At 45.0% G+C, this 12,373-nt stretch overlaps 1 protein-coding gene across 1 annotated transcript; it reads right to left on the bottom strand.

Moving 5' to 3' along the window:
- Positions 1 to 377: 377 nt before the first annotated feature.
- MSC (musculin) lies at positions 378 to 2,199 on the bottom strand. The gene is made up of 2 exons (XM_065399896.1): positions 1,690 to 2,199; positions 378 to 464 (listed from the first exon to the last, which is right to left on the bottom strand). The coding sequence occupies exons 1-2, from the start codon at positions 2,197 to 2,199 to the stop codon at positions 378 to 380; spliced, it is 597 nt and encodes a 198-aa protein (XP_065255968.1).
- Between the last annotated feature and the right edge of the window lie 10,174 nt (positions 2,200 to 12,373).

Raw genomic sequence — 12,373 nt, 5'->3', positions numbered from 1 at the left:
TTGGGATTAGTTTGTAGAGTCTGATTTTGGTCCATGCTGTTAATTCTATAATGTTATAATCCTCTTCCATTACTTTAAAAGCCTCAGGTCCACAGGTCCTCAGGCAGTGGTAGTAATGATGCAGCAAAAGAAAGGCCTTTCCAAATCCCGGACTTCAGCTGCTGCAGCCAGTTCAGAGAAATTCCCATCTCACCTCCTCCCTTCTTTATTCCTTCCCTTTAAGTGCATTTACCCTCAGAACTATAAGGGAAAGAAGGGGTAGGGTACAAAGATTTCACACCGTTTGTTAGAGATGGTTTCTAGTCACCATCCTTTAGCTGTGTGCCCATAAATCATAGCTCTTAAAAATATCCAGCAAAAAATTAGCTTTACTTCAGCTAAGCTGTAGTTCCACATAGTCTGCTAGCTGTAGAAACTTCTTTGGTGTCAGATTCTGGTCGTCCGGAAACCACAAATGGCCAAGTCTGTAAACAAAAAAGGCATTTCACATTAGAAGGATGATTGCACTATAAAGTAAAACTGGAGCTTTTATTAACAGTTAATTTCCTAGCACCCCATATTTAAAAAACAAACAACAGTTTTAGTCACACTGGGAAGCACTACAAACTGGTTCTCTCTAAAAAGTATTATTAATTGGAATCAAATGCACCTTAACTTCTTATTATTACCAGCATCCACTTATTCATGTCCAAACATATAATATTTTAAAAATGCCTTGTAATTGATTTCCTAGTTTTTAAACTAGTGCTAAATAATCAACATCAACCATCCTAATACATCTAGAAAGACAAAACAGCAATCCTCTTCTTTATGCTTCACGTCTTAAATTTTGGATTTAGTGAAAGCTTGTGCTGCAAAATGACCTGAAGAATGAATTATATTTTCCTCAGTCATTTAACTTGCCTGATAGCCAAAGAATGAATTCGTTAAAGGTTTCTGATTCAAACTCCCCAACATAAACACATCTAGCCTCTGCATCACTTTAGGCCAACCTTGGCTCTTCGTTATACTGGTGTAAACGGGATGATTGCAAATTTTTTCAAAGCTGTAACTGAGCGGAGAATTGGGGTCTTGCTTAGATAATAAACAACACTCTGCTGGACTGATCTACACAGTTTAAAGAAATAGGGGGAAATCTAAAAACGCTGGAAAATGTAGTATACCAGCTACAGACACGCTGAAGTTAAACATCAGAAGTAAGAGTTAGACCAGATGAGTTAGATCACTAATTATTTTTCAGGGGGAAATGTCAGCGTATAAAAATAAACACATGTCGACGGGTCTGTTCTTCCTCTCCACAAACACCCCCGCTCCCAGAGCTACTACGTGTTCATCCCCAAGGCGCACAGCTCTCTCTGAGCAGGGACTGGACGGACTCGGGCTCCACGATGAAGGTTTCAGACCCACAAGTGCCTGCCGTTGTTCGGTGCCCAGCTTGACACGCCTGGCACCGGACTGACAGGGCCGGGCGCGCCAAGCCATCGGCTTCTTGCAGCTCAGCACCTCTGCGAAGCAGGCTCTGGGTGTGCGAGGTTGCTCCCCCCCCCCAAAAAAAATCAGAGGCCTCTTAGAAAAGTGGCCCTTGTCTGCCATCCCTCTGTCCGTCCATCCTTCCCCCCAGCCCTGCCGGGCCCATCCACCTAGGGGCGGGCCAGCCTCGCCTCGCCTGAGGGGGGGGGGGGCGCTTACCAGGTTGACAGGGTGCACGTAGCCGTTCTCGTAGCGATCCTCCTGCAGCAGCTGCCGGAGGTGGGCGATGTAGCTGGACGCGAGGCGCAGCGTGTCCAGCTTGGAGAGCTTGGTGTCGGGCGGCACCCAGGGCAGGCTGGTCTTGAGGCGGGAGAACGCCTTGCTCAGCACCCGCATGCGGGCCCGCTCGCGGGCGTTGGCCGCGTTGCGCTGCGACTGCTTGCACTCGCCCGACGCGCCCCTGGGCAGCAGCGGGGGCTGCTTCTTGCCGCCCGCCCGGGCCCGCTTCCTCTTGCAGCCCCCGGCCGGCCCCGCCGCCGTGCAGCGCCCCTCGCCGTCCTCCTCTTCCTCCTCCTCGTCCTCCTCCTCGGCCGCGGAGGACTGGTCCGCCGAGGGGTAGAGCGGGCCGCGGGGCTGGCGCTGGGCGGCGGGCGGCGGGTAGCCCAGCTGCAGCCCCCGCAGCTCCATGGCGGGCAGCTCCTCCGCGTCGCTGGCCGAGCCCGTGGACATGGCACGCGCCCTTCCCCCGGGGAGAGACGGGCTCGGGGGGCAGCGGCGCCGGGCAGGCAGCGCAGGCGAGGAGTCCGCCCAGCTCCGCGGCCGCCCCGCCCTCACCCCGCGCCGGGAGGCTCGGGGGGATGCCCCCAGTCGATGGGGCTATATAGCCGGGGGCCCGGAGCGAACCATCTGCAGAGGGGGAGGGGGTGAGGGAGGGCAAGGGGCTGGGGGGCTCCCCCTCCTCCCTGCGCACACACGGCAACGGGCAACGCGCCCGGAGCTCCCCCCCCAGCACCGCCTGAGCCCTTCCCCAGCGCCGCAGGGTGCGCCCAGCAGCCCCGCCAGGGACCCCGGCGCTGCAGTGGGAACCGGAGCGCAGGGCTGGGGAGGAAGGGGTCAAGCGCCCCCCACCCCGCGGGCACGGGAACAATTTATCTAGCGGGGGTGCTGAGAGCCATTGAACCAAAGGGTAACCCCTGTATCTAATGGAAACCACTTCACGCCAGGCCCGGGGTGCTGCAGCCCCCCCCCTCCCCAGCACCTTGTTCCAGCACCTGTGCTTTGGGCGGCTCCTCTGCCCCCTGTCTGCACAGTCTGTGGGAAACAACGCAGTGATTCCCAGCTGCCCCGAAACCCCAAAGCTCCGCCGGGCCCTTCGCAGCGGGGGTGGGGCTCGGCAGGGACATCCCCACTGCCTGGCCCTGGGAACCGAAACCGCAGAGTGGTGATCCTGCCGTTCTTGCTCAGGCCAAGCGTCCATTGGGTCAATGCCTGAGCGGGGACTGACAGCTCTGTCGTATTATCATCATATACCTGTACTTGCAATAGAGTGACCGGCACTTTACTGCGACACTGCCCCAAAGAACTTACAGTCAAATCCCCTTCGTCGTTCAGGGCTTTCCGAATAAGACTAGATCGAAGATGCCTGGCCTCATTTTTCCGGACGGCTCTGCAATGGTAGGCAATAGGCCAAACCTACAGCGGCTGTAGCACCCCTGCTATAAATGGAGTTCCACCTGTTACGGACATGGCCCTCATTGATTTATAGGCAGTGACTTTGTTATTCACTGTGCGCGGGCTATAGGCGATGGAGAGCGAGCGAGCAAACAACACTATAGCTGAAAACCAAGTAGTTTTTTTTTTAATGAGTAATGTAGTTAAAAGTCACTAAAAAGAAATGACATCTATCTTGGCATTGCGAATAACTTGCACAAAGGTATAGAAAGTGTCAAACGGATATAAATGGGTCTGGAGATTTCTTCTCCCCTAGAGCAATCTTAATTGAATCAAACCGATCTGGAATCCGTATAGTTCTTTTACATATACGAATTTAAACGAGGCAGCTTTCCTGTAAAAGTTCATCAGAGTTTGCACATTCCGTTTTGCAGTTCTCGTGTAGCTCTGCACAGGGGAAAATACTCAGTCCACTGGAAATGGTAATATACAAATGCAATATAGAAATAACTTTGATAGAAGCAGAATAAAAATCTCCTTCCTAAAATGAATACCCAACTCTTGTTTATTTCATTGGCCTTCTCGACCCTGTCTGGATACAATTAACTAGAATAAATGTTCCAATTTGCAGAGAATATATGGATCTGATGGTTATAACAGGTGGAAAGATCTGTCTTAAATCTTGCTCCTTAATCTTTTCGATACATTCATCTCTCGACCAAAATGGCAACTTCCCCTTTGCTACAATTCCTGGCACAATTCTCCTTGTTTTCATGACCAGTTTCACCCAGCGCTTTGTAATTTGCTCCTCACGAGTTTTGCGGTCCTACTCTGGGGGCACTTAACGTTGTATAAATGTCTTCATCAATAGGGGCGTGACTCAACAGAAGGATATTTTATGGCAAACTTTCCAAGTGAAACTTGACAACAATATTCGTTGAACCGCTGAAACACACGAATGATACTTGCAACTGGATCTCTTGAACTTGGGTTGACTCTGGGTGCTTGCTTTCTGTCCCACACATAATGCTATAGTGGTAGGGGAAATAAGATGAGGCGATGGATTTTTCTCAGCAGGACTATACTATGCGTTACCTATTAGTGCACACTATCAGTATAAATACAGAGTGAGAGACACACATCAGGGGCACATATATAAGTTTTCTTTTTTCTCCAGTCTGGATTGTTTATTCAGGTGCGGTCTGAACGCTTTCTTTGCTAAAGATTAATGGAGAAAAAGTGCTGGATTTCTCTAAACAGAGAAGAAAATGGTACCCAGCCTTAAAAGCTATATTGGCAAATCTCACCTTTCACTCCTAGCGCTTCCTCAACGAATTAAAGTCTAATTGATTGTTCATTTCATCTGATTAAACCGCCTGAAAAATGGAGAGGGGGAATAGACAATCTCTATGCTCAATTACTGGTTATTACAGATCTTGGGCCAAAATCGCCAGTGGTGCAAATCGAGAGTAACTCTATTGAAGTCTAAGGAGGTATTCCGGATTTACAAAATAGAATTTGTCCGTTGAATCCACTAAATTGCTTCTACGCTTGACCAGCATATCAGTTTCAGAATAAATTCTTTAATGGGGCCAGAGCGTTACGTCATGCTTACATTCATTTTTTAACAAATACTTTAATCCTCCAATAGTGCATGCTCTCTCAAATACTGAACAAGGAATATTTCATTACAAGACTGAGCCAGAATTCTCTCTCAATTACAAGGTATGAAGTCGTTGACTTCAATGGGGGTTCTACTCAGTTAGGAGGCACAGTGTGAACAAATATTGAACCAAACCCTGCTCTCTTTGAATGCAGTACCGCTCCAATGTGTAAGACCTCTCCCCCTCTCTGTGTAACACTACGACACCTGAATGTCGCAGAGCCAAGTATAAACACCAACGTAGATACACAGAAATAACGTCTGGATGGGGAGAGAGCTGGAGATAGGGCCTTCTTCAGGGAACTCTGGAACTCGCTTCCTCTTGTTGACCTGCCATATTTGTTGACTTTAAGGTGATGCCACATAGAAAATCTATTCCTTTACGTTTTCCGTGAGAAAGTGGTAGGAGAGTCTTTGCTTGTGTGGGATTGGGAGGATTTTATGATTTGGCAATATGCCAGAACCTACTATGTATTTTCCTTAATTTTTGCCCGTGACTTGGTTCTAGAGCTCTGGGTAGGAGTTTTGGTAAATAACTCAGAATAAATGGATAGATTTGAATCCATAAAAACAGAGTTTGACTTATCTTTATAGTGACTCATTCTCATTTTTTAAATGTGTATCACTTTAGTGCCTAGGAACTCCAGTCAGGACCGCTCGGCATCATGCCAGCCACTGCCCAAACATGACACGTACTGCTGATTGCTGTGAAAGTTGTACAATGCCCCCACTTTATTTCTGGTCAAAGTACATGCTTTAACGGCATGGAAGGCTATTTGTGTGTCAGATTACTGGGGATGAGGTAGCGTATGGATTTTTCTTCTTAAACAATATTTTAGAACAGAACAAAATGATGTCAGAAATTACTTAACCATTGTAGGTGAAGTATTGCAGAACCAATTTTCTTGTGAATTTAAGAGACGTTTATTCATAGATTCTAGGACTGGAAGGGACCTGGAGAGGTCATATATCATTATAGTTAGTTTGTATCTATGGATCCATAAAACTGGGGTGGCAGGAAGTCATTTATATAAAACATATAATGATCGGATGTCTTAACTTATAGGTTCTCTCTGGCATTTGTGCTTGCAACGTATCTAGCCACAGCAAATCCCTCACCATGAAGAGAAGTATAATTTTTCAGCTCTTGGAGAGCTCTAGGTAAATGAGTTTAAAAGGGTGGATTTTGTTATTCTTGCTCTAGTTCTGGACTAAGTAGGAAATGATAAAATCGCGAGAGTGGTTGGAGGAGGGAGTGTGTCTGACTATAGAAGCTGTACAGAGCATACACCAAGCAGCCTAAACATGGCACAAGGGAGAATCCTAGCAACTGAAAAAGAATTCAGGGGAACTTGTTAGAAAATAAATTAGTCACACTTCTACTATTAATGAATATTACCTGCTGATCCTATAGACAGAAAAGAATGTGTAATAATTTGTATTAAAAGAAACAACCTGAACATCATACAAAAAGGGAGGAACGTGCTGCCACGGGACAATTTAGACGGGATTCCCTCTTTGCTACCCGTATTGTGAGGTCATTGCATGCGAGGAACATGTATTTTGTCAAATTCTGGGAGGTCAGAATTGAATCCCTCCCGCCTTCCAATAATTTTGCAGTACTGATATAGTGAGATGCGCCGAGAGCAGTCTTCTGTTCTCCGAGAGAGGGGAAATGACTTCGTTAATACTTGCTACCCCAGGACAAAAATACTTCATGCTGTGATATTTCATGGATCGCCTCAGTTTCAAAGGGAAAGGGTACATTGTGCATCGAAAAGGTGTTCAAGGAAGCGAGAATACTGTGCTTTACAGCCCCTATGTTCACTCATACGCCACAGAAATATCTGTCGCTGCTAGAAATGCCAAGAACCACCCATATGGGGTTTACTAAACACCATTGCTTAGTGTCCTGGCATTGAGCCAGACGTTTGGCAAGATCAGGGTTGCACAGCAGTCATAAAACCGACTTCCCTCTCATACCTTCCAAAAAAACAACAACAAGAAACCATCTTGGGCCAGATTCTCATCATACTCCATTTACACGGGCTGAGGATCTGACCCCGCTCCTTTAGTGCTCCTGACCACACGACGTGGACACTAATAAAGCGTTTATATGACTGTGTGGAGCCTTTAAGTGATGATCCGAGCAAAGGACAACAAGATTCGTTTAGACTTGGACATTCTAATGAAAGTACCACACCGAAATCCAGGAAACTCGAACCTGAAAGGTTATTCACAAACGGAAAAAAAAAAAAAAAAAAGACAACGCGGTGGTTTCACTAAGAGCTGCCTTTCCGCGATATTTGGAGAGGAGGAGAAGAAGAATACCCTAGTGAATGGGTTAAGTCATGTCAACTAAAACAAACACGTGTTAAATGAACCCCTGAAAGAAAAGTAAGAAAATTATTTACTCGACTTTATTCTGCATAGTAGGCGCGGAACTTCTCACCAGAGCACATCATCAAAGAATAAACTTGGCAAATTAATTTTAAGTCCAGGATTTAAAAACGGAAACACCTGATGATGCTAGATCATTAGCGTTAGTGTGTTTACCAAGTGCAGTTTGACAACAACACCTCTTCAATGGGAACGAATGCACAGTGAGAATCAACGATATGGAAACATTTCCGAAAGCAGCGTGTGCCACGATGAAAGATGTCACAGAAAAGGAAGAGATCAAGAAGATGCACCATAGAGCCGGATCAAAGGGAAGCTTTCCCTGAGCAAGAACTTTCCAAGATCTTGCTGGAGAGCTTACATTCATTATGATGTCCTGGGATTTTTATATTTTACTCCAGCCATTTGTCCGATTTCTTAGCTATATGTGTTAGATTTAGCTATTTAAGGGAAAATGTCATTGCTTTTTTAATTTTTCACAAATATAGTCATACCTATATCTCTCGATCAATACCTCTAGCATACTATATGTGTACAGGCATATACACAAATATACATCGTCCATCTAGATAGAGAGAGAAAATTCCTAAAGTTTGTGTTGTGCAATAGAAAATAATTAATTATCTCTCCGTTTACTTCGATCTGCAGAACATAAATAAAAGAGGCTTTTTTTTTTTTTACATAAAAAGAAACATGTTTAGCTTTGGAACAGTCAGATTCCAGAATTCTTAAAACACACAGGGCGAGCAAACACTGTTCATTGTGTTAATTGCATTGAACAATACTCTAAGTCAGGACCCTCTTGTTTGCGGAATTAATTCGTTTTTAGTTGATTCTGTCCATTGGTTTAGTTTCAGATTTAATAACTTTGGAAAGAAAAGGAGACATTATTAATTGCTAAGGCTCATTACTTTCCCCCAGAGTTTGGCTGGTAGTCAGTTTTGCTCAGGTATCCCTAACTTTCAGCACACTTTCCCCTATGGAATCGCCAAGCAAACTCTCTAAATACCTCCTGGCGCCAGAAGAAAGTTCTCATGTAATAGATACCTTGTGGTGTGAGAACACGGATTCTGCTCTCTTTGTCAATCAGCCTTGGGGAGAGAAGGGGGGCGTTTATACATAAAAATGAAAAAGACTTGTATTTGAATTCTGATTTTTAAATAGTGCTTGAGTGGGATGCTCAGAATTTCTGATGCTGTTAAGTCTGCAGTTTATTTCTTCTCTTGAAACAAATTAGCTGGATTAACAAGCAGCCTGGCGAAAACACCATGTTACTCTCCTTGTGTTTCAGTCTGAGAGGGAAGCCCACCAGAGCAAGACGGAAGAGATGGGGAGAGATAACACCACCACAACACTTCATACTTCAGTGCTCCAGCACACTCATTTCAGATGGGCTCGGGCAGAGCACATGGAGGAGTGTTGTCTTCACCCGATTTGTTTGCTTCCTGAAGTATATCTAGCTAGAGTTGCTGCGGATCTCAGATCAGGCTGGCGCACCTGGTTAGTCAGTTACATAGCAGCACACAAGAGAAAATCAGGGCGTAAAACTATAATGGTGTAAATAAAATCGAAGCTGATACTTTGGGTTCTGATTTGAGTTGAGTGAATAATTCACAATTAATAATTTATGCAACACATTTCATCTTTGTTCACAAATCAGCTGCAAACGAGAGCATGGAATTCTCGCATATGTTATATGAAATTATTCACTATTTTCTTCGGTGAAGAAATCTTCCAGGAAAGTACTTAGATACCGCAGTAATGGGCAACCCCATAAAAAAATAGACAGGCGGACACATATTCTTTACATTACAGTAGCACCCATAAGCTCCGATCAAGATCAGGGACCCATTGTGCTAGGTGCTACACAAACAGGTTGTAAAGAGTGTAATTCTTGGTCTGCAGACAATTCTTGGTCGGATAGTTCTTTGAGAATATTTGCGATTCATGTTGTCTCGATTTGTTACACTTTCTGTTTCCTGGTTGGATGACTTATTTAACTAACCAGCACAGCATGGGTTGTGAATTTTACGATCAAGGATACAATTCAAAATTCACTTTTGTTGAATATCTGAGCATTTGAATGTAACATTTGCTTTTCATAAATATTCACACTAATAAACTTTGAGGGCTCATGGAAACACACCCAAAAGGGTCACAAACACAAATGAAGCAAAATTTGCCTTCAGATTCAAATGAATGTTCATAGAAAACTTTTTCTACTATTTTGACCAGTTGTAGTTTTGATCCAATATTTATGATTTTTAGTAGATGTAACATTGACCTGAAAGAAGTAAACAATTTAAAATACTGGAAAGAGTTAGACTACACAGAGTTAGTTTTCCCTGCTCTGCCACAGACCTTCTGTGTGACCTTGTGCAAGTCACTTAGCCCCCCTATCTAAGTTCCCCATCTGTAAAATGGGGATAATAACACTGCTCTACCTCACAGAGGAGTTGTGCAGATAAATACATTAAAGATTGAAATGCTGTGAGACCTATTGATGAAAAGGACTATATAAGAACAAGGTTGTAATTATTATTATTATTATTACAGCAATTCCCTTTTCTAATAGAGAAGAAGGTTGAATTTCCAGTTCTACATGCTATTTATTAAATCAGATGGTTTGATCTTTTGCATACCTCCAGTAGGTCACAGCTTTCAGAAATCCTCATGATGGCTTTAGTACTTAAAGTTTGGTAGGAGCTATAGTGTTTCAGAGTTTCACAACCAGCCTACCTGGCTCCTCTCTTGACATTTTTGTGTGTGGATCTCTTGATGCACCAATATTACCAGGTTGCCCAATATGTCTCTTGCTATTACAATATAGCACAAATTCTGAGGCCGTCTCATGTGGTGTGTGTGTCATCATGTGGATGGAGCACTCATGTTTGTCCCAAGCACAGACTCTTCTAAGGGCAACTGCTAGGACCTTGGTTCATTGTAAAGTAAATGGGCTGAATTCTCAGCTGCACCAAGCTAGGCACAGCTGTGAGGAGAAGACGCAGACCTAGGAGTCTTTTTGTGGCAGCCTGATTCTTGGGTTGGTTCTACCCTCTATATATGTCCCCTGTGTAGTAACACTAGCTGAGGAACACAGCATGCTCCATCCACACCCTCAGCCTGCCCCCCAGCATGCACCCTACACAGAGAACAGGAAAAAGTGGCATAGAGCAAGCTATGCCAAGTAGAAACTGCCCCACATGGCTGGTTTGGGACATGGGCTTTCTGTCTTCCATGCACCACCAGAGTGGTGTAAAGAGGCTAGAATGAGATCAAAGATCTGGCCCAAAATATCCCTAAGAGGTTAATGAAACTGATCATTAAGGCCCAGTTCCACAAAGGATAACTTTAGCTTAACTTTACGGATGTGCCTAAGTCTTTTGCAGGTTCAGAAACTAAATCCCTAGAGCAAACTCCTAAGTACTGTAATGAAAGAGTGTACCCAGTGTAGAAAGTTTATTTCAGCTAATCTAGGTGAGTTTCATGAGAACAGATGCTGATGCTGTTTAAAAACTGCTGTTAAAAAGAGTTAACATATTCATTTAATATTCTCAGAAAATAGTTTCAATACTCAAAGAATAAGTGCTGCAGCTCTGGAGAGGATACGCTGTGTATTTCACGCAAAACAAAAAGGCCGAATCCCTGATGTAAGTGTAAAGTTTGAACTCAACCTTAACTGAAGCCCTAATGTGCCTCCATACTTTTTTTCTACAATATTGCTTTGATGACAAAAAAGAGTTTCAAATTAATTACGCCCAGGATAGATGGTACTGATAATGTGGCATGTGTTTGACACAGACATTTTTGACATATAGTTAGGGCCCTACAAAATTCATGGTCCATTTTGGTCAATTTCATGGTCATAGGATTTTAAAAATCATAAATTTCATGATTTCAATATAAAGTTCCACTGTGTTGTAAATGTAGGGATTCTGACCCATAAAGGAGTTGTGTGTGTGTGGGGGGGGTCACAAGATTATTGTAGGGGGGGGTTGTGGTACAGTTACCCTTACTTCTGCGCTGCTGCTGGTGGCGGCGGTGCCTTTAGAGCTGGGCGGCCAGAGAATGGTGGCCGCTGGCCGGAAGCCCAGTTCTGAAGACAGAGCCACTGCCAGCAGCAGTGCAGAAGTAAGGATGGCATGGTATGGTACTACCACCTTTACTTCTGCGTTGCTGCCTGCAGAGCTGGACACTCAGGCAGCGGCTGTCACCCAGTATTGCCACCCTTCTGTGTTGCTGCTGGCGGGGTGCTGCCTTCAGAGCTGGGCGCCCAGCCAACAGCCGCCGCTCTCCAGCTGCACAGCTCTGAAGGCAGTGTAGAAGTAAGGGTGGCAATACCATGACTCCACTAAAATAACCTTTGGCACCCTCCAGCCCGCAAGTCCCTCTTGGGTCAGGACCCCCAATTTAAGAAACACTGGTCTCCCTGTGAAATCTGTATAGTACAGGGTAAAAGCACACAAAAGACCAGATTTCATAGGGGGGAGACCAGATTTCATGGTCCTTGATGCATTTTTCATGGCCGTGAATTTGGTAGGGCCCTACATATAGTTCAGTCAAACACAGCCTTTTATTAAGGAGAAATAGAAGTAACATATATATGCCGCAGTTTGAATTAAACTCTGATGCAAGCTGCTTCATAGGGAAGTATTATTATAATTATTATTGAAGGCATCCTGCCTCTCTGGCAATTCTCACAAGGCAGTTTACAGACAGCGTGGGAGTTGGTTTCAAAGTCCCTGCAATGAACCTCTGGGATTGAGTGCCTGACTTGAGCGAGACCATACTGGGGCATAGTACTCCACTGCTGAGTAACACAGGGCGAGACCGGTTGCTCAGAGTGTTATAGGGCTAGCGCCCCATTTTATGTGGGCCAGTTTCTGGAGTACACAATTTCTGGAACAGAGAGTAGTGGGCCAACCCAGGTCTCTCCCAGCAGTCACTGGGGAAGTGGCTGTGCCCTGAGAGAAGGGAGTTTAGACAGGCCCAGGGAAGGGACTGTACGTGGAACTGTTACCCATTACCCCTGCCCGGAAGGGGTCTGAACTGAGATTGACCCAGCTGGAGAGCTGGGGATAGAGACCGATAAAGAGTGTCCAGGGAGGAAGTCGCAGGGGTGCTTCTCCAACCTAGAGCAGGAACCTTTGCAGGTAAGCTGTCCAACTA

Source organism: Emys orbicularis, chromosome 2 (assembly GCF_028017835.1).
Source record: "Emys orbicularis isolate rEmyOrb1 chromosome 2, rEmyOrb1.hap1, whole genome shotgun sequence".
Lineage (NCBI taxonomy): Eukaryota > Metazoa > Chordata > Testudines > Emydidae > Emys > Emys orbicularis.
The sequence above is the reverse complement of the archived record's forward strand: the minus strand, read 5'-3'. Positions and strand labels throughout refer to the sequence as shown.